Source organism: Rhinolophus sinicus, chromosome 5 (genome assembly GCF_057876585.1).
Source record: "Rhinolophus sinicus isolate RSI-liver-muscle chromosome 5, RSI-T2T, whole genome shotgun sequence".
Lineage (NCBI taxonomy): Eukaryota > Metazoa > Chordata > Mammalia > Chiroptera > Rhinolophidae > Rhinolophus > Rhinolophus sinicus.
The window spans coordinates 9,202,256-9,224,191 of record NC_142505.1 but is presented as its reverse complement, the minus strand read 5'-3'; the positions used below and the strand labels follow the sequence as shown (position 1 = coordinate 9,224,191).

The 21,936-nt window shown below is 47.8% G+C and overlaps 1 protein-coding gene across 1 annotated transcript in view; it reads left to right on the top strand.

Moving 5' to 3' along the window:
* Nucleotides 1-21,936, top strand: part of LIMD1 (LIM domain containing 1) — a 60,484-nt gene that overhangs the window by 18,310 nt on the left and 20,238 nt on the right. The window contains exon 2 of the mRNA XM_019724059.3: nucleotides 9,361-9,462. Within this exon, the coding sequence (XP_019579618.3) occupies nucleotides 9,361-9,462 (102 nt within the window). The remainder of the gene's footprint in view (nucleotides 1-9,360; nucleotides 9,463-21,936) is intronic.

The window sequence follows — 21,936 nt, the reverse complement described above, 5'->3', positions numbered from 1 at the left end:
ACATTAATCACGGTAATTGTAGCCTTTGTCGTTGGTACCCAGCTTTTCTTCTCTCACATGGAAGACTGTGGGTAACGCTCTGGACAACTGCCCCAGGCCCTGGCCCGCCCAACTGTAGTCTCCCTGATGAGAGCCAGTCAGCCTGGGAGGGGCAAGTACAGTGTTAACGTAGGCTCCCCATCTTCAGGAAGTTGTGCGTGGGAGTGTCACCACAGGTCTGGGCCTCATCGCTTAGTGACAGTCCTGGAGCCCCTCTGCAGGAAGCCATGGCCCTCTTGGACACTCGGCCACCCCTTTTAAGCCCAGTGTCTCTCCTCTGTCCTTCCTCTCCAGCGCCACACTCCCTCCCTGGGTCACGTGGTCACTTCCCACCCGCTCCTGGGTCCCAGGGGCCCCCTCGGGAGTTTCCTTGCATGCAGTCCCTCCTCCTGCAGCCCAGCTGGCTCAGGGCCGTCACATGACTCATCCCAGTCGTGCACATGCCTCTGGCCTTCCTGTCTCTGCGCCTTCTCTTACCTTTTCCTGAACCTAAAACGCCGTCCCCTGCCCCAGCTCTGGCTTTTCAGTGCATTCTTTCAGTGCTCATTTGGCACCTGCTGTGTGTGAGGCACTTTGCTCACCCTCTGTGGGGACACTCGAATACACTCCCAGCCCCTCCCAGCCCCGTGCCCTCAGCAAGCTTCGTTTTTGACACAGGAGAGATGTAAATTACAAGCCTCACCTGGCGGGAAACCACAAGCCACAGGAGGTGAGTGAAGTGCTTGCACCACCCGGTGGCTCGCGGGCTCCTGTTGTACATCTTTTAAAACAGGAAGCTGGCCCTGTCCTTGCCCTTTCCTGTGGGAATGTCGTTTTTAAAAGAATCCTGTACAACCACTTTGGAAGGCAGTTTGGCAGTTTCTTACAAAACCAAATATGAAAAAAAAAACAACCCCAAAACTAAACATACGCTTACCATATGATCCAGCAGTCACGCTCCTTGGTACTTACCCAAATGAACTGAAACTTACATCCACACAATCCTGCACATGGATATTTATAGCAGTTTTACTCATAATCGCCAAAATCTGGAAGCGACCGAGATGTCCTTTAGCAGGTGAATGGATAAATAAACTGTGGTCCATCCCGACGATGGAATATTATTCATTGCTAGAAAGAAATGAACTATAAAGCCATGAAAAGACATGGAGGAAGCTTAAATGCATGGTACTAAGTGAATGAAGCCAATCTGAAAAGGCTGCATTCTGTATGATTCCAGCTGTGTGACGTCCTGGAAAAGGCAACACTATGGAGACAGTAAAAAGATCAGTGGTGGGCAAGGGTTAGGGGGAGGGAGAGATGAATATGCAGGGCACAGAGGACGTCTAGGACAGTGCGACGACTCTGTATGACACTAGTGGTGGACGCATGTCATTGTACGTTTGTCCAAACCCATGGAATGTACACCACCAAGAGAGAGCCCTCGTGTAAACTGTGGACTTGGGGTGATTATAAGGTGTCCATGTGGGGTCATTTCTCACAAACGTGCCACTCTGATAGGGGATATGGGGATAGCAGGCATGTGGAAAATCTCTTTACCTTCCATTCAATTTTGCTTTGAACCTAAAACTGCTTTAAAAAGTAAGTCCTACTTTAAAAAGTGCCAGAAGTAAACAAACAAACAAACAAAAAAGAATCCCCACGTCAATCTATTAACTATTAATGACCTTTCAGAAACTCACCCAGTTCCCTAAGCTCCCCGGTAATCCTGTGAGGCAGAGGCCCTGGCACACACACACTTTCTGCGAGGGCCCCTCCATAATCAGGACCCCCAGGCACATCTCTGCTGGGGGGAGGGGTGGGCATGGCCTCCGAGCAGACCTGTAGCCAAGCCAGGGCTGTGTTCCCGCCGGCGAACCGTCACCCCCAAATGTGAAAACGTTCATTTTGGAGCCCCTGGACCTTTTCTTGCCCCTTACTCCCTCGGCCCCTCTTCTGAGTGCCGTGGGCTGGGCTGGAGAGGGCGGGGTGGAGTGTCAGCGCGGCCTCAGGCCGGCTACTGAATCTTTGGGCTTCAGTTCTTCATCTGTCAAATGCTGGTAACACCTGTTTCGTGGGCTTGCTGTTCAATGCGGAAACACATACAAATTGTGTAGCGCAGCACTTGGCGCAGAGGGTGCCTAACCGTCCCCACTAAAGATCGAGTAACAGGGACGGGGTTGACCTCCTGCCTGAAAGAACAAACAAAATCACAAACAAAAAAAGTGAAAACCAGACAAAAGATATGAACCAAAGCTTTTCAAGATCCTAGCCATCAGGCAATGGAGGGCAGTGATTTTTGAAAGACGAGAAGGAAGTAAGGCAAGCCCGGAGATTACCACAGCTTCCTGCCTCGAGAGCGTTTCCAGGCCTCGGCCCAGGAGGAGAGGGAGCCCAGTGGACTCCTTGAGTTGAAATGCAGCTGAGAGTCCGGGGCGACTAAGGCAGCCAGAGCTTATAGGACTCTGGAAAAATCTTTACAAAGCACATATCTGATAAAGGACTTGTGTCCCGAATGCATAGAAGAAATTCTCATAACTCAGCAAAAGAAAGAAGAAAATGGGCAAAAGATTTGAATAGACACTTCAGCAAAGAAGATAGGGGGTGGCAGATAAGCATATGAAAAGTTGTTCAGGCACATCATTAGTCACTAGAGAAATGCAAATTAAAACCGCAATGACATGCCACTGCGCACCTATTAGAAAGGATGAAATTTGAAAGGCCGTCATGTCATTCCGAGTGCCCGCAACGATATGGCGAAACTGGAGCTCTAATACACTGCTGTAAGATGATAGAAGTTCTTTGGAAAACAAGTTGGCAGTTTCTTAAGAAGTTAAATATGACACCGACTATAAGAACCGACCATTCCACTCCTAGGTCTTTACCCAAGGGAAAAAGAAATATATGTGCATACAAACACTAACACTTGTACACAAGCAGCTTTATTTATAACAGTCCCAAACTGCAAACCACCCACATGTCTGTCAGCAGGTGGGTGGGATGACCAGTGTTGGTCCTGCCACACAGTGGAATAGTACTGAGCAGTGAAAAGGAGTGGGCTCTTGGTCCACGCATCAACGTGGATGAGTCTCAGAGTAATTATGCGAGTGAAAGAAAACAAATGCAGAGGAGTGCGTACTCTAGAGTCCATTTTTATAACCATTAGAAAAGGCAAACTAATCCGCGATGATAGAAAGCAGTTCAGTGGTTGCCTGGGGGAGGGAGGAGGACGGAAGGGCGGAGTCACAAAAGGCACAGGGACATGTGGGATCTGGGGATACTGGGTGTGTTCACTGTCTCCACTGTGGTGATGGTTTCCCAGGTGGATACAAATGTCAAAACTTAGCAAATCGTACACTTCACATGCGTGCAGTTTATTGTATGTCACTTACAGTTCCTTAAGGCTGTTTGTAAAAGACCACTTTGACTGCAATTTGGAGAATGGATTAGTGGGCAGTAAGTCTAACTGCAGGGGGAGAGAAATGCACATCCCTTCCTGTCTTCTGCAAGTTTAACTCCTTCTTTCCCTCACTTTTCTCTTGGTTTTTAAGCTCCGATTATTATAGTAATATGTGATGACATTGTTTTACTTTCCTCTGTTGGGCATTTCTTTAAAATCCTGTAGCTGAGGGGCCGCGTGGAAGCAGAGCCAGTCTCAGGAGAACTCAGCTCTCTTTCTCACTTCTGTTTCTTCTGTGTACTACGTACGGCTACTCACACTCATAACACTTCTGACGCCATATGTGTGGTTTTCCCCACACCCATCAGTTCTGACACTAGCTGGGTGTCCTGAATACAATTCACTTCTGATGCTACGAGTTAGCACAGACCTCACATAAGGCTGCCCCACCCCCACTTCCGATGCCAATCGCAAGTGCAGGGTGTCGCCTGTACTGACTGACCAGCTATAAATTGAGGTTCCCACAGCTCCCTCCTTGGGTTTGATAATTTGCTATAATGGCTCATAAAACTCAGGGAAAGACGTATGCTTTCCAGTTTATTATAAAGAATATAATAAAGGATACAGATGGACACCCAGATAAAGAGATACATAGTGCGAGGTCCGGCAGGGTGCCCAGCACAGGAGCGTCTGCCGCATGGAGTTGGGGTACACTACCCTACAGGCACATGGACATATTCACCCACCCAGAACTCTCTCTACGCCCCATACCTTGAGGATTTTCACGGAGGCGTTATCATGGAGGCACGACCAGTTATTAACTCGTTTTCCAGCACCTCTCTTGTAAGGGTCTGAAAGTTCCAAGCTTTAATCGTGGCTTGGTCTTTCTAGTGACCAGGCCCCCCTCCAGGAGATCACCCAGAGTCACTTCATTAGAACATAAGGCTCTCCTATCACCCAGGAAATTCCAAGGGATTTAGGAACTCTGAGTCAGGAACTAGGGTCAAAGACCAAATAAATACTAGCAGGAACTGGGGGCAGAGACCAATATACATGTATTATTATTTCACAAGCCTGAGCCTCCCCTTAGCCCACTTACTGAGCCTCCAGCATAGGACTCTAGGTGAGATTGGTCAGCTCACTGATCGGCATTGGCAGATTCTGGTTTCCTGGCTCTGTGGGTGACCATTCCATGAGGACAGGGCCACAGTGCAGTCACTTTGCTTCCCGCTAGCGTCTGGAGAGAGGGAGTGACGGAGAAGCATTTGTGCGGTGAATGCTTCAGCTGCAGTGGCCCTGGCAGAAGGTCAGAACTGAGGGTCCTTGTGGGGGAGGCCTTGTGGTTGAGGTCCCAGGCAGAAAGACGGCCTGTATGCATGGGCTGGGCCAGAATGGGAGGTGGTTCAGGAGATCTGAACCCCAGAGAAGGTAGTGTGTGGGGGTGAGGAAGGAGCCCCCTGTTTTGTTTTGGGGGGGCATGTGTGTGGCTGGAGTAGCCACAGCTCCCAACCAGAGAGGGATAACAGGACCTTTGAGTTAGAGCCTGGGTTCAGAGTCCATCTCTCGAACCTGCTAGCCATGTGACCTTCAGCAAGTTATAGCACCTTTCCTTCTAAAACTTGGGTTTTAGAAAAGGGGGATGGCAGCAGCTCCTTCACTGGAAGAAAACTGCCAGCCCAGGACCTGGTAGATACATTATTTCCTAGAACATGCAATTTACTTTGATTTTTTTTTTCCTACCAAAGGAAGAATAAATCTGTTTCCTGCCCACATGGTACCTTTCTGTCCGTTTACCAAAGGCCACAAGGATGAAATATTTTCCTGCCTACGTGGCTCCTTATGGGATCTCCCTCACTCCCTGACTGACGGTCTACAACACAAGTGACTTCCTTCCTTGCTTTGTATCTGTGCTAGATGGTCAGCGTGGTGAGAAAGGACCGCGCTGCAGGAATAGGAGAGAGTGGGGTGGGGAGAGACTGCAGTCAGTAGGTCAGAGCTTTCAGCTCTCAGATAAGGAGGAAGCAGAAGAGAGTGTCACTCCGCTGGCTGCAGGGAGCAGAGGAAGGCCTGACGTTGACAGATAAAGTAGCAGGAAGCCCAGGAGGCCTGGGCAGCTGTCCGTGTCCACTTGAAGACGCTGTCCATCCTGTCACTCACTTTACAAGCAGGAGTGGGACAGCTGCTCTGATTTTACTCCCCAGACCCTAACAAGGTGAGTTCACGTGTTCATCGTGAACTGCCAGCGTCCCACGGACTCAGGAGATTGCTTTCGGCTTTCCTCCTTAGCGAGCTGTCTTGCAGGCTGGTCCTCTGCCTGCATTCACTGGTGGACCATGGAAGGGCTGACCATGCCGTTGATGTGCACCGCTCTGCTGCCCTTTGCAGCTAACATTTCTATAGTGGGTTGGGCGAAGAGGCCACGGTGATTGACAGAAGAGATTTTGCTTTTGGGGGTGGCTTTGTTCCGTGACGGTGAGCAGACTTAATTCATGTTGCTGTGACGTGCCATCCAGTCTGCTGTGAGTGCGCTTCGGTTGCTGTCTGACAGACCAGCTCTTTGTTGCTTGGTGGAAAGGTTTAGAGTCAGGTCAACCAGAAGACTTGGGACGGGTGGTTTGGAAGGAGACCTCGCGGTCACCACATAGTGTAACCAATACCTTGCCATTGTTTGCTATTTGACATTTTTCAGGAGCATTCTCCCCATCATTGCATCTGAATTACGCAGCTGCCAGCACTCAGCAGAGGTCCGTGGAACCCATTTGTCTGTTTTTACGCATGTTTGTTGAGGGCATACTAAGTGCACTTTGTCAGTGGCTGGGGGTGTTCAGAGGTGAAAAGACCGAGTCTCTGTAAAAGGCACTTAGTGGGGGGAGGGACATGTGTACCCCAGGTACGAGGGGGTGAAGAGGAAGAGGGAAGAGCTGCGTGTGGAGCTACACGGGAAGCGATTCAACTCGACAGTTCTGTGTTGAACACTTGTATGGAGTCCACTGTTAAGACAGGGCCCCTACCCTGAAGGTACTTCCCGCTCACTAGGAGAGGCAGACAGATGCCTAGGTAACCAGTAACCTGTCAGCCGGTAGGTGACGTGTCCGTTGGCGAACACGCCAGTGTCATCGCTTTCACGTCCGCACGCTCCCACGGGCTGGACACCCTGGAGGCCCCGCCTTCTTCAGTGACCAGCGCTTGGGCTCCCTGCAGCAGCTGCCAGCACCACTGGTTTCTAGAGTGATGAGCCTGCTGAAATGAGCCTTAAAGAGTTGTCATGACAGAACCCTGCTGTCTTCACGTTAGCCTCCCTGCCAACTGGCACAGCTCCGAGTGTTCCACTAAGAGAGCATTTTGCCCAGAACTGATGTATTTCCTGACTTAAGAGCAGCCTAAGTTGTATGTGAAATTATGAGACAAAAAGAAATGCTGCCGCCTCTGAATTCCTTGATGTTTCCCATTTCTTAGTGATGGGGACACTCTATTGACTCTCCTGCTTGCTAGGTACAGAAATATCAGCTACCCAGTTGTCTCATCCTGTGCACACACGTGTGTGCACATACGTGCATGCACAGAGGCACACGCACACAGGCAATGTCCTAGTGATCAATGAGAAGATGGAAGAAACAGCACTGGGGAGCTTTCTGGGGTGTTGGAAATATTCTATATCTTGACTTGAGTTTGTGTTACATACATCATTGGCCAAAACTCATTGGATGGTAGACTTATAATTTGTGTATTTCACTGTTTTTGAATTTTATCATGAAAAAAAATAATGGTAAGCAAATAATGAACTCTAGTTAGTGATTTGCAGGCAGAAGTGTTCAGGCTGAAGTGGACGGCTGTCTGCAGCTTACTTTGAAATGCATAAAAAATAAGGTGGATTGTTGGATTGATTGCAGGATGGGTGGCAACATGTTAACAGTTGTAGAATTGGGGTGGTGGGCATATGGGTGTTCCCTGTGTGATTCTTTCAACTTTTCTGCATGTCTGAAAGTTTTCGTAATAAAATGTTGAAACCAAAGAACTACGAATTGTGTCCTCTGGAGCTTTCCGTAAACGCATTCCCTGACAGCCAATTTCCTTGGCTGACACTGAACTGTTCCTACGGACGGCCTCACCTGCTGCCTAAGGGAGTTAGGTGAAGTGGCTAAAGGGCTCAGTGCGTTCTCTGGGGACCTGTTCTGGTTGGCGTGGTTGGTTTTGGTACGTTTCAGGAAGGATGTGTTAGCTAGACTTCCTCTGAACATGATAAAGTTTATCAACTTGGATGATAGGAACTCTGACACACACAGCTTTCTGCTTGTAGGCAGAAGGCAGGGGATTTGCAGCTTGAGAAGGGCCGGACAGATTGGAACTAGAGTTAGAAAAGGATTCCTGAGCCCCCGCTGACCAAGGATGCAAGCTGGTTACGCTGCTGGACGTGGGGGGAGGTCTTTGTATATGTGTGTGTACACATAATTGATTCTTCAAAAATGTTAACATCATACCACATATTTAAACATATTCAAACTTTTTTCAGACTAGACTATTTTTTTAGTTATAAAATAATGCCTGCTCTAATAAGAATTTTTTTTTTTTTTAAATACAGAAAATGCAAAGAAGTAAAACCAGCCATAATTTTATAACCTAAAAGAACCACTTGTTACGTTTTGGTATATTTCTTCCCTGAACGTTTTTTTTTAACTCCTGCATTATTTACACGATTGTGATGTTTTTCCTTGGACCGTAATGGGGAGCTCTGTTGAAGACTCCAAGGCCTCCTGTCCGTGGCCAGGCCCGGAGCCTGGGCTGTTGTAGCAGACATTCCGACTGGGTCCAGACAGACTTTCGGCTTCTTCTCAGGGTGAGACCGTGGGAGGCCTGGGGCTTCCTAGAGAACGCACTGCATGTTGCAGGCACTTCTTGCTGAATGCAGTCACATTAGTATCCTTCTTATTATTTATGTGTCTGTTTGTGGAGCATTTGCCAAATGAAGGGGCCTGTGCTAAGCACTCTTCATGTGTTCTCTCACAGTAACCCCCTGAAGGAGACCGTTACCCCACTGTGTAGATAAAATGCTAGTAACTTGTGGCGTTACACTTTAAGACCAGGCCTTCCAGTAGGCACGTGGTATGTAAGGCACATGAACTCTACAGAACTTTTTGGTTTGCAAAGCAGCCTTTACTGCTGTAAGGCAGGTGAACTAACCCCTTTTCCCTAATCAAGAACTGATGCTCAGAGAACATACCAGGTTAACTCAAGCCACGTGGGAAGGGAGTGGGTGGGAGGCTCCAGGTTAGAACCTGGCTCTTTAGCTTCTGGGTCACCATGTTGCTTCAGAGCCAGAGGGCTGGAGGGATGGCAGAAGGCCTGAAGGCCTTGAAGGGACAGAAGGCGGGTGCAGGGTGCAAGGAGGGGAGTGCATGAGCAAGGCTAAGAGCTGAGACGGGTGGGGAGCGTGTTAGGAGGTGAGGGGCCAGGTAATGGCGAGGGGACACGGAAGAACAGCTTTGCAGTAGGACAGGCCTGGGCTTGGGGCCTGATCCTTTTGTAAAAAGTGAGGATAGCAAATCCTAATTGGTGGTTCCCTCTGAGAATTAAACGAAATCGTTTAGTTGAAATTTCCCGACCTGTGTGCTTGGCATATTATAATCATGGTGCAGTGTTTTGGATGTTGTTTTATTAACAGTCAGAGCCTTTGAGACCTTTGGGCAAGGAAGTGGGTTGACAAAGCAGGGGACAGCGTGGGGAGGGAGTGGGGGCCCGAAGTCCAGCCCAGGGGCTAATTCCTACAATTGGAAGGACCAATGTTTGAAAGGCTGGTTGGGGGAGAGAGCATGAAAGACATTTCAAAGGAGTAACCCATGCAATTTGGCGACGGGCTGGCTATGGGGAGGGATGGGTATCTGGCTTTTTATGACTCAGTTTATACTGTTCCCTCCTGACTCATTGCTGTGTTCTTGACTTGGCAGGTACCTGTGTGAAATGCAGCAAAGGTGTGTTTGGAGCCGGCCAGGCCTGCCAGGCCATGGGGAACCTCTACCACGATGCCTGCTTCACCTGTGCAGCCTGCAGTAAGTGTGTGGGAGGGTGTGGGGTGCTGAGGATCGTGGGGACCAAGAAAGGGAGGAGAGGGAAGAGCATCCGTCCTGGAGACACTGGGCCCTTGGTCTTCCATGTCCCACGGAAAGGCAGGACAGTGTCATCTGGTTTCACGCCACCAGCACTGAGCCCATCGGGGTGACTGATCACAGTTCCCGGCATCGCCTGGGATGGCCTTTGGTGATAAGTTGAGTGGATTCGCAGTGATCTCTAACAACATCAGGCCTGGAATGCCTGTCAGAGGTCTCAGAAGAATTGGGTGGGGGAGCTCAGGGATTCGCCAGTGTCTGCGTGTTGTCACTTCTCTCTCCCACCGTGGGGACCAGCCAACCAAAAGGCACTGATCGGTCAGTTGCCGCAGTGTGAGGCGGGGTGCCTTTATAACTCTTTGACGCTGATCTTTGATTTGGAGGCTGCTGCCCGAGTGTCCAGTGTAAGTGTGTGTGTGAATGCCTGTGTGTGCACATGGCACAGGCCTTGGTACCTATCAGCACACTCACCTGTGGGAATCGTGTCCTCTGGGACGTGCATTGGGATGAAAGCAGCAAATCAGGAGGCCAGGCCTGTGCGCAGCTCAGCACACTGCTCACTGAACTGGTGGCACCCACAGATTCTAACACATTGTAGGATGTTTGCCAAGCCCGACCAGGTCGTGAATTGTGCTTGTTTTATGTCTCTACCAAAGATCAATTTTGAGGAACATTTTTGAAAAATGTCCTGCTGATGTTCTCCAATTCTGTATCAAGGTTAGTCACTGTCAATTAAAAGGAGACATTGCAACAAAGCCAAGTGTCGGGGACAAAGGGGTCTTGTCTGGCCCTGTGGTTCTCTGTCCTGCCTGCTCATGAGAATCACTGGGGGGTGGGGGGGCAGATTTTAAAAAGCATTGATGTTCCAGCCCCACCTTGACCAGCAGAATCAGAAGTCCTGGGATGGAATTTCTGGAGTGGGGCAAGTGTACTGTTCAAAGTGACTCCAGAAGGTGGCCAGGGCGAGCACCTTGGATTAGTGCCAGGCTCATTTTAGAAACCTCCGGAGAAGGGGAAAGAGAGAGACTTGCTCTCAGTTGGCCTGTGGCCCGCCCTTGAGGTCCTCCTGATTCCCAGTCTCAAGTGAACCAGGTGAGCATGGAGCTGCCTTCTCACCTGCCAAGGCGCACGCCCGCCGGCGTGCTAAGTGTCATGCTTCAGTCCTCACTGCAGTTTCCCATAAAACACATGCCTGAGGGTTTACGGTTTGAGTGATGGTCAGTATTCACCTTTGTAGGGAAAAACTGTGGAAGACTTAGAAATGGACCAGAAAGTCTTCTGAGCATCCTCAGGGGAAATGCAGTTGTCTGGATCCTGGATTGTCTGGGTCGCTGTGCCTTGCCTTGTCTTTGAGCTTTGTTACACGCTGCACGTGGTTCTCGTTTGTGACAAACTGTCTGGTGAAGGTACAGTGGACTGTCGTCCTGTGGTGATTGGCCACGGTGGGTTTTGCATCCTTTTAGTAAGTTTATTTCAGCATTTCTGATGGCCTGTCCTTGTATGGTTCTTTGCAGTCTTCCAGTTGTAACATCTTACTGGTTCCCTCATTCACTGATGAGTTAAATAAAATCTTTGACATGCAATCATACCTTCTTTAAAAAATTATCTTTGACTTTTGGCTCCTGCAACTGTTTCTCGATATTTGTTCTATTTTCCAGGAAAAAAGGCACTGTTAAGTAGAAGCTGTTTTTCTTCTCAGGCAATTATCATTTGAACTAAGAAAGTTGTTGGACAAAGAAAAAACATCGATGAGTCGGTTGCTTCCCCCTGTGGCTGCTTGACTACTGTCAGTTCCTTAATGGGTTGAGTTTATCTTGCTTTAAATTATGATAAGCACAAAGGTTTAAGTAAGACAGACGTTTGGGTTTGAGCTCGGTCTAGCAGTTAAGGCCCTTGTGGTCTAGGCTGCATTATTACTTCCTCCTAACTTATCACAGTGAAGCTGAATTTCTCTTTTCCACCTTCGTGTGTCCGATCCTAGTAGAATCTCCTGTCTCCGCTCACTTCATCCGTTTAAATTCTGTCCAGCCTCTAAGACCCAGATGAAGCACTGCCTCTTCCAGGAAGCCTTCCCTGTTCCTGTTGCAGGAAGGAACCATTTCTCCTGAACTTGGCATGCCCTGCTTTCTTCTTGGTGCTCTCATGTAGGCTGTGAAATCCACTCTGGAACTCCGGCACGAGCAGACTGGGCCCTAGAGCAGCAGTGCCGAAAGAATGAGGACGGGGGGCCTCCATCAGAAAGTGAGTGTGGCAGCGTCCTGTTTGCCAAGGGGCCTGCACACACTCCGCTGTGTGTAAGCATTGAGCTTCCTCCCCACTGCTAGGAGCAGTTGGAGACCCAGGCATATGTCTGAGCAGTTTCTCTTGGACACTAGAAGTAATTTCCTTTGTTCGGTTGACTTATTGCAGCCCTGTAACTGCTTTCGGCAGAAGGAGGAGCCGGGGAGCTCCGTGGCAACCACAAAGAAAAATTGAAAGGCAGAAACCTGTTATGTTATTCTAGCACAGGTATTTTCCCTTGTATGGCTCTCCTTCTAGGTTTTGTCCAAATTTATACAGATTTGTCCAAAATTTCTCCATAATTTTTAGAGTTGTAATCACAGCATTCAAACAGTATTGTATCCTTTTTGATTTAATATTTTGTCATAAATTCATCCCCATCTCTGCAGTCTTCATAATCATTTTAACAGTTAACGTCGTAACCGACTGAGTTGTTCCATGGTTTTATGGCATTGAGCTCGTTTCCGGTTATCACACACAGCCCTGGTGATTGTCTTTTGTGCATGTGACTTTTTCCCCCTGCCTATGCTGAATTGTTTCCTTGGTGTTCGTTCCCAGAAGTAAGCTTCAGGGTGCAATCTGTGGGTGTTTCTGTGGTTTGTTAAAGTTCCTTTCTTTCTTGACATGCTCCTGGGGGGCGGGGAAGTGTGTTTCGTTGCCATGGAGATGTGTGCAGTGTGTCTCCCTTCGCCCCCGCAGGTTCTGCCCACCTGAAGTGGCCATGCCCCCCGCTGGGCTCTTTCAGGAAGCTGTTGGAGTGGGCGGGCGGGTCAGGGGAGAGGGCAGGCGTGGCCTCGGCTGGCAGCCACCACTGTGTGTCTGGACACTGTGTGCCAAGTGGCCTGTCTGAGGAGAAGCTGGCGCCCATCTGTGGCTTGAGAGAGGTGGAATGAGAAGGAGGAAAAGGTGTCCTGGACTTGTGGGGTCAAGTGGAGTTCCCCTTGGCACCTTCCAGAATAGACTGTGGGGAGAAAGGAGGCAAGGCTCTGTGTTCCCACTCCAGGCAGTTTCAGGTCCAAAAAGTAAGATTTTGTTCATTTTATAAAGATGAGCCAAATTCTGTCCTTGAGTCAAGGGGAAGCCTGTTTGCCGTGCCATGGCTTGCTCATGGCTGCTATTATTTTTCGTCTGTATGAGTTGGAAAATGCTGGAGGGATTCCATGGGCTCTCCTCCCCGGAAGCTTACAGTAGACCACCAGGGTGCCCAGGTCCTGGGGGAGGGGATGGGGTGCGGGCAGTCCGAGGCCAATGGGAATTGGCCCAGGGCTGGCCTGAGCGCAGAGGAAGGCCAGCTGGTGTCCACTCAGGGAACTTCTGGGATGTGCGAGTCAAGGTCAGAGCAGGTGACTCTCAGTGCCGCACTCTAGTGCTTACATTCTTGGGTGGGGGGTGCTCGTGACCTGCCAGGCCTACCTTAGGGAACAAAACTAAGAAATTCAGGTCGTTGCCTATCCCACCTTCCAAAAACCAAACACCCATGCCTGTTAAACACTGAATGGATTTTATAGTGAAATCTTACACTATAAATCAGACCGAATCAGGAGGAAGTCTGTCTGCGTCAGTGGGAAGCCTGCTTCTAGGACCCAAAAAAAGTGCCATTTCATTACTTCAGGTAAATAAAACAACTAGAACTTAGTCCAGTGTTGTGGAACAGAGATTCTCAATCAGTGGTTGGTGGCTCACCACCCAGTAAGTTCTGAAGAACAGGGTTCTTGTCAGCTATTTTGTTTTTCTTATTAAGTCTGAATACTTCCTCTGAAATCCCGTTTGCCTTCATCGTTGACTGTGTAGATTACCTCGCTGACCCAGCCTTTGAAAATGCTCACAGATTCTGAAATAGTGGGGCCTGAGCTAGGGAGGTCTTCCTTTAATTCACGGGAGGCCTGCCTCCTTAAAACAGTCATCACAGCGTTTGTAAGTACAGTGACCCTCGCTTAACATCTCCGATAGATTCTGCAACTTCAAGTGAGATGATAAATAACGAAACCAACTGTACCGTAGGCTAATGGATAGAAACAAGAGTTGAGTTCCTACAGCATCTCATCAGCATTATAACGAAACAACAGTATTCGAGGGCCTGCTGGAATTTACAGGTGAGCTTTTGAGCTTGTTGTCAGCCCCCGCCAGCCTGAACTCTCGACCCTCAGGAGCTCACTAAGTCCTGTAGTGATCGAGTGACGTCAGCATGGTTCTCAGACTCATTTTACAGACAGGCAGACATTGGCTTGGAGAGTTTAGTTTGCTTGTAGTTGCTTACACTGCTGTTAAGTACCTGGTGGTACTTGAGCCCAGCATTGTTTGGACCCTCAGCCCTTGCTGTCAGCACCTAGATTAACTTCCTTGTGCTTAGAGAGGCTGCGTGCTGAAGAAAGGAAGCTGGCCCTAGACATGGGGTCTTCCTGTGATTTCTCAGGGCCAGCTGCTGCCTTGGGGCTGTGTGATGGCAAAGGTTGGGTTTTCGGATGCTCTGGAGCCGTGAATGCAGAAGAGCGGCCTGGGGCCTGGAAGAGGGGGGACAGGCCTCGATAATGAGCTGCACCGATAGCAGAGAAATGGATGATGGGCTTCGATTAGCGGTCTCTTCTTTCTTAAGGCCTTTGATCCCTGGATTTCTGAGCCACTGTGTCATCCCGATACTTCTCATTATGTTCAGCATTTATGCGTGAGCCGAATGAGTCACCCGGATCTAAGGAAAAGGCTGAAGACCAAGAATGTGAGGAAGGAGAAGTGGGCAGGTCCTGAACGAAATCAGTGGGCGAGGGAGAAATCAGGAAACGACTGAGATGGACAGCTGGGCAAAGGGCTGTGTGGGCCAGAAGAGAGCAGAGGGCTGACTTTTACGTGGCATGCTATCAAAAGTTCTCTCATTTCCGTCTCTAGCAAACCCAGTTCTGAAGTTGGGACCAGACTCGGTTTCCCAGAGCAGACTTTGCTGATTCAACCAGAGGCCACGAAATCCCTGATGTAGGAGAAAATCAGATTCTTTGTGCTGGGGATATCAGTCTGGGATTTTTTTTTTTTTTAACTATACTGTAGAGTTAACTCCAGGATAACCTACATCATTAGTTGTTAACCACATCTCCATGCCAAGCACATGTATAGTTTGGGATAGAAATCTGCATTTTTTTCCTTCAGTAATCCCAGCCCAAGAGTGAGACCTGGTGGCACCCTATATGTCACCTGTCTCTGCACCTCTTAAGAGGAGAGTGGAGTGTGTGCCGATGTGCCGGGGGCACTACACCCTCATTAGCATGAAGACGTTGCAGTGGGCGCCTCATCTCAGAGCCAGAATCCTGTGTGTAGGGAGGAAGATGTGTTTTGGAGGTGTGAACTGTATTCTGGCATCAGATACACTACTTGGGTCTCCTTGACGCTCTTCGTTTTGCTAACAGCATCTCTCCTTTTCTCTCTTAAGTGATCGCTCTCTCAAATGTTCTCTTAAATTTCTGTCCTCAACTCTGGCCCTGTGATGGTTAATTTTATGTGTCGACTGGGCCATGGGGTGTTCAGACATTTGGTCAAACATTATTCTGGATGTGTCTGTCTGTGAGGATGTTTCTAGATGAGGTTAGTAAACTGAGTAAAACAGATTGACTGAGTAAAGCAGATTGCTCTTCCTGTTGTGGGTGGTCTCCCCCCAATCAGTTGAAGGCCGAAGTAGAACCCCTCAGGCTGACCCCGTGATTAAGGGAATTTGAGCTGGGACATCAGTTTTTCCTGCATTTGTACTAGAACTGCACCATCGGCTTTCCTGGGTCTGCAGCTTGCTGACTGCAGATCTTGGGGCCTGTCAGCCTTCATAATTGTGTGAGCCAATTCCTTATAATAAATCTATCTCTACACACACACGCACACGCACACGCACACGCACACAGTCACTGATCCTGTTCCTCTGGAGAACCCTGACTAATACAGGCCCTTTCATCTTCCTTCTCCTTCACTTTCCCTTCTCTCCTTACTTCCTCTCTGTGTGTTTCCTCACCAACAATTTCTTTTGCACCCCTGGTTTCTATTGATGTTTCTATGCTTCCGTTACCGGCTATAATATGAGCCACCGTCTATGGAATATTTGATCTGTCTTCTCATGCCGCCTCATTTGCCTCCCAGTCACACTCATTTACACAAGAGGAAGTGGGGTCTCACTGGTTGCACAGATGGTGCGTGGGGGGCTGGGGTCCCAACTCAGGTCCCGGGGCTCTGCCTTGCCACACACCTGTGGTCCTCACCCTGTACTGCACATCAGTCACAGTCACGAGGAGCCTGTTACGATGCAGACCCCTGGGTCCCCCCACAGAGATGCCAGCTTCCTGAAGCCCACAGAGCTGGGACACAGGCACGTGCAAGCGTGGTGAGCATCCCCGGGAACTGATGCCGTCCGCGGGGAACCTCTCTGTGGCCCTGCAGCTGGCCTCACCACCCACCGGTCTGTACCTTCATTTGGCCTCCAGCTGTCTGGCTGCTTTCCTGAACTCTAGACTCTCATGGCCCCAGATGGCAGCCAGTGGCCACATGTGGCTGCTGAGCACTTGAAATGTGGCTAGTGTGACTGAGAAGTTGAAATTTTTATTTTATTACTTTTTTTTTTTTAAGGTTATTGGGGTGACAATTTTTAGTAAAGTACATAGATTTCAGGTGTACAATTCTGGAATACATCATCTGTATATATCACGTTGTGTGTTCACCACCCAGAGTCAGTTCTCTTTCCATCACCATATATTTGATCCCCTTTACCCTATTTTATTTCATTTTAATTGTAGTTTAAATTTAAATAGCCCAATGTAGCCAGTGGCAACCATATTGGACAGTGCCAGTAATCTCTAGTTCCTAAACCAGAGTTCACTTTTTTATAAGAAATGACCTGTGAAGTTTATTATTTTCAGTACTTTATACATCACAAAGACAATATAGTCACTATATGTATATGTGTATATATATATATACATATACAACTATATACATGTATATATACACATATATGTGTGTATACACACACACACACACACATATATATATATATATATATATATATATATATATATACACACACACACACACACACACATATACATGAAGAAAATCACCCATAACCCCATACCAAAACAAAAGGACTCCCTTAACATTTGGGTTTTTTTTAAATAGTGTAATCTGCCAGTGATGAATTCTTTCAAATTTTGAATATCTGAATTCATCTTTATTTCACTTGGGTTTTAAAAGGTCTTTTTTGCTGGATTATAGAATTCTAAGATGATAGTTTTTTTCTTTTAGTTCTTTAAAGATATTGTTCCATTTTCCCCGTTGCATTGTTTTCAATCAGAAATTCAATGTCATCTTTATCTGTGTTTCTGTTGTCTCACAGTTCACTTATGCTCTTTCCAGTATTTTTTTTTTTCATGTCTGATCCTATTTATTTGTTACTCTTAGAAGATCTGATTTTTTACTAGACTTAGAGGTAGAAGCTCTCAGAGAAGAAAGCCTATGTCTGTCACTTGACCGTCTGATCCTGCCGTTATGTTTTGGTCTCCTTCGTTCTTCTGGCTAAAAGTTTAGCATATTCTGTGGTGTCTTCCTTATTTTCCTTAGTACACTGTTTCTTCAGAGCAATACGTCGATGTTTGTGTTACAGGACGCGTGGAGTAACAGACGCTGAATCATGGGTACTTTGGTCCTAGGTTTCTGACCGTCTTTGTTTAGGGGCTTTCTCACAACATACGGGCAGACATCATCTTCTTTAGAGAGACTGAAAAGTTCGCGGACTCTGCTAGCTGTTTTGGGATGAGGCATAGTAGTATGAGTGAGACCAGGAATATCTTTCTCCCCCTTTTTTACAGTTGAGGACACTCCGATTGGCATCCACAATGCAACCCTGAACAGATTTGCACTTCTTTTCTCCAGTTCTCCTTGGTCTTAACAGGAATGCCCCTTACTCAGCAGCAGGCAGACACGGCTGTGGGTCATGACACCCTGCTTCATGGGGCAACCTTGTTCATTGTTCCTACCAATGATTTGAACCATATAACCCTTCCGTTCTTCATCTAGAATGTCAGCAGCAACTTCTGTGGCCACACGCTTCTCATAAAACATACGAAGTTTGCCTTCATCATCCACTTCAATGAGTTTTGGCAGCCAGTGGCTGAGAAAGAGACGTTCAGCTTCATCCTGAAGCAGTCGACTGCCTCTGAGGCACCACAAGAGTCTTTACAGTTTTTAAATTCTTTTCTTCTCTGTTTCCTTTTGGACAGTTTCTATTGTTAGGCCTTTAGAATTACTAATCCTTTCTCCTGTAATGCACAATCGGCTCTTAATCCCATCCAGTATATTTTTCTTCCCAGATATTTTAGTTTTCATCTTTAGCAGTTGAATTTGGGTCTTTAAAAAAATGTGTTGGGGCCAGCCCGGTGGCTCAGGCGGTTGGAGCTCCGTGCTCCTAACTCCGAAGGCTGCTGGTTCTATTCCCACATGGGCCAGTGGGCTCTCAACCACAAGGCTGCCAGTTCAATTCCTCGAGTCCCACAAGGGATGGTGGGCAGCGCCGCCTGCAACTAAGATTGAACATGGCACCTTGAGCTGAGCTGCCGCTGAGCTCCCAGATGGCTCAGTTGGTTGGAGCGCGGCCTCTCAACCACAAGGTTGCCGGTTCGACTCCCGCAGGGGATGGTGGGCTGTGCCCCCTGCAACTAGCAATGGCAACTGGACCTGGAGCTGAGCTGCGCCCTCCACAACTAAGACTGAAAGGACAACAACTTGAAGCTGAACGGCACCCTCCACAACTAAGATTGAAAGGATAACAACTTGACTTGGAAAAAAGTCCTGGAAGTACACACTGTTCCCCAATAAAGTCCTGTTCCCCTTCTCAAATAAAATCTTAAAAAAAAAAAAAAAAAAATACGTGTCTTCCATGCCACTGTTTAACTTTTTGGACATATGGAGTACAGTAACAATTTGTAATGTTCTTCTCTACTAATTCTAATGTCTGTGTCAGACCTGAGTTGGTTTCCATAGATTGACCGTTGTCTTCATTACGGGTTGTGTTTTCCTGCCTCTTTACATATCTGGTAATCTTTGATTGGATGCCAGACATTGTGAATTCTACCTTGCTGTGTCCTGGATATTTTATATTCCTTTAAATCTTCCTGAGCTTTCTTCAGGCTGCAAATAAATTAGGTGGAACCTGCTCCTTTCCAGTCTGGCTCTTACTTTTGTTAGGTGAGTTTGGAGCAGAACTCAGTCTAAATATTCCCCACTCTCAGGGCCGAACCTTTCTGTGTATTTCACTTAATACTCTGTGGATTATTATGAGTTTCTCCAGTCCAGCTGGTGGGGATAAGCACTGCTTCCGGCCCCCCCATGCACACCAGGCACTGTTCTCTGTATCCTTTGGATGTGTTTGACCCCTAGCTGTGGTTAGTCCCTTCACACTCATGTGCTAATTGTGCTCTGCTGAAACTCAAAGGAAGATCTCTGCTGAAACCCTAGAAAGATCTCCTGGATTTTTTCTCTGTGCAGCGTTTTCCTCTCTGATCTGGATGAGAATGGTTTGGAATAGTGAGAATGGCACACAAAAAGAACGGCTTTGTAAAACTGTGTGAGAACACAGGACTTGGGAGTGGCTGGCGAGGAGAGAATTGCATTGTCGAGCAGGCCACTCACAGTGTGGCCTTCGACCAGTGCTGGCCAGGAAGGAGGAAAGCACAGAGACGGAGGCTGTTTAGAAACTTTCATAACAGTTTGACAGTACGCCGGGGCTTGGAGTTTGTGTTTCATTTTTCCACATTATGAAAATGAATGTGACAGATGGAAATTAAAGTTAAAACAAAAACCCAGCCCTTTGCCACAGGTCAACTGAGAAGGAAGGAGTGACCTGGAGGAGTCGGACAGAGGAGGAGATGGTGGTGGATGTGAGTTTTAGCTCAGATCGGTTTCAGTGCAGGAAACAAGGTCCTTGAAGGGATTCTGGCAATAACAATTATGCCAAATAATAGGAGCCAGTACTGTGCCAGGTTCCCTACTCTGATCCCATTTTGTCCTCTCCACAACGCCTTCTACCAAGGAACCCAGGGAGTTGGGTGACCGGCCAGTCTCTGGTTTCTGGGACGTGACAAAGCCATGGACTCCACCCTGAGCACCTTTTCACTCTCCCGGCTTCTGGCTTGTTCCTCGGCCCACTGAGTGGAGGAGCCTGTGAAATCCAGGGTGATCTGTTTCATTTGAGCTGGACTAATTTGGTTGGTTTCTTTCTGGTGCTCTGTTATTAGCAATACATTGTAAGAGTTAATCTATTTTGGGAAATGTGGTTTGAAGTAGAACTTTGTGCAATGATGGAGATATTGTATAGCTGCCCTATTCACAAGTGGCCGCCAGTTCCTTGAAATGCTTTGGTTCAAGTACTCCAGCTGAATTTGTAACGTTACTTTAATTAATTTAGATTTACATACGAATAGCCATCTATGGCTGGTGGCTTCCGAGACAGCACTGGTTGAAATGACCGATTGGGACAGTACAATAGAAACCAAGCTAAACGATTTTTCAACTTCCCTTTTCAGGACTCTTCTCATTGTCGGGAAAACCTCGCATTTTTACTTTTCAGGGAGGTATTTTGGAAACTGAAATTTGTGGTGAGGTCTTACAGCTAAGGGCCAATTACTTTTCCAGAATAGATGAGTCACTTTTATTTCTAGAGGGAAGGGAGAATGGGGAGTATTGCAGGTTTCGTTTTATTTGTCAGATGAGGTGGCTGACCTCTCTTTGTGACATCCTCTCCTGCTGTTTCCTTCGTCAGGCCACACTGGCGTCACCTGCATTTTTCACTTTTCAACTGAAGGTGCCCCGAAGGCAAATATAAAATATTCATTGACTGTGTCTGTGGGAGGTGGCTTTTGGGGTGGATTCTTGATGAGCCTATATGCTTATTAGTCAATATTTTATAAACTATTAAATAAAGAACAACGTTGGCTGCTGTGTTCTAAAGCTCTGGAAAAACTATTTTTTGGTCTGTTTTTGGTGTGCATATTACTCGCTGTTTCTTGGTGTGAGGGATTCCTCTGCCAGAAGCAGGATGATTCTGAAACTAGAATTATGAAGGTGTCACATTGACACACGCCCTCTTCCCTCCACAACTTTGTTTGAGGCTAATTGTTCCCCGGGTGGTCCAGCTCCTAGCCCTTTTGTTTGACCATGATGAATCTCATCAAGTGGAAATGCTGGTTCAGAGACAAGCCTCAGTGGTTCTCAAAGTGTGTTCCCCGGACCAGCACTGGACCAGCACCGCCAGGATCACCTGGGAAAGGCAAATTCTCAGTCCCCTCCCAGACCTACGGAATCAGAATGGGCAGGGGGTGGGGGGGATTGGGTGGAGAGCAGGCAGCGATCTGTGTTGTAATAATAGAGCCACGTGGTGATTCTGAAGCATGCTAAAGTTTGAGAACCACTGGCCTAATATTTTGGTGCTCAGCCCTGCACCATTCCATTTGGGCCTCTGCCTATGTGAGCACAGCCACAGCCACAGCTGGCTTCTTGGTGTCACACCTCCAAGTATGTGCCGCCATAGGGAGTGAGGACAGTGAAACTTGTCCCCACTCTACTCCCTTGAGGTTTGATTGGGAAGGCCAAGAAATCTACCTTCTTCTCCCTAGTCTGAGAGAGATTCCTTCTGGTTCAAGGAAATAGTGTAGTGTGGTGGGAATTGGTGACTGCACCAAAGAGACCTGGCTTCCAATCCCTGTTCATCTAGTTAGTTTTAGCCACATAGGCATGTTGCCTGACTGCTTTAGCTTTTGCATAATTCAGTAAGTGGAGTTAAACTGCCTAAAGTGCGGGTCACATTATTGCAGGATTTATGAAATGACTGCAGCCAGCTGGGAGTTCTCCGCGGGTTGTGCTGTGTCAGCCTGTCCGGGTCCTGGCTGTGCTTTGGGGCCACCTAGTGGTGTTTGGCTGCTCTAGCTTATATATGTCAATGAAGACGATTCTAGGTCCTGCGTTTGAATGGAACTTTCTGGACAGTGGCAGTGATTTCAGGAATTTCCAGGTTAGCTGCTGCCTGTTTCTTTGGCCAGATCTGGAGTGATTACGTTCCTTCTGCCTCCCTGCTTCTCAAGACGAGGTTACTTGCTGTTTTCTGCCTGACCTCTTGTACCCTTC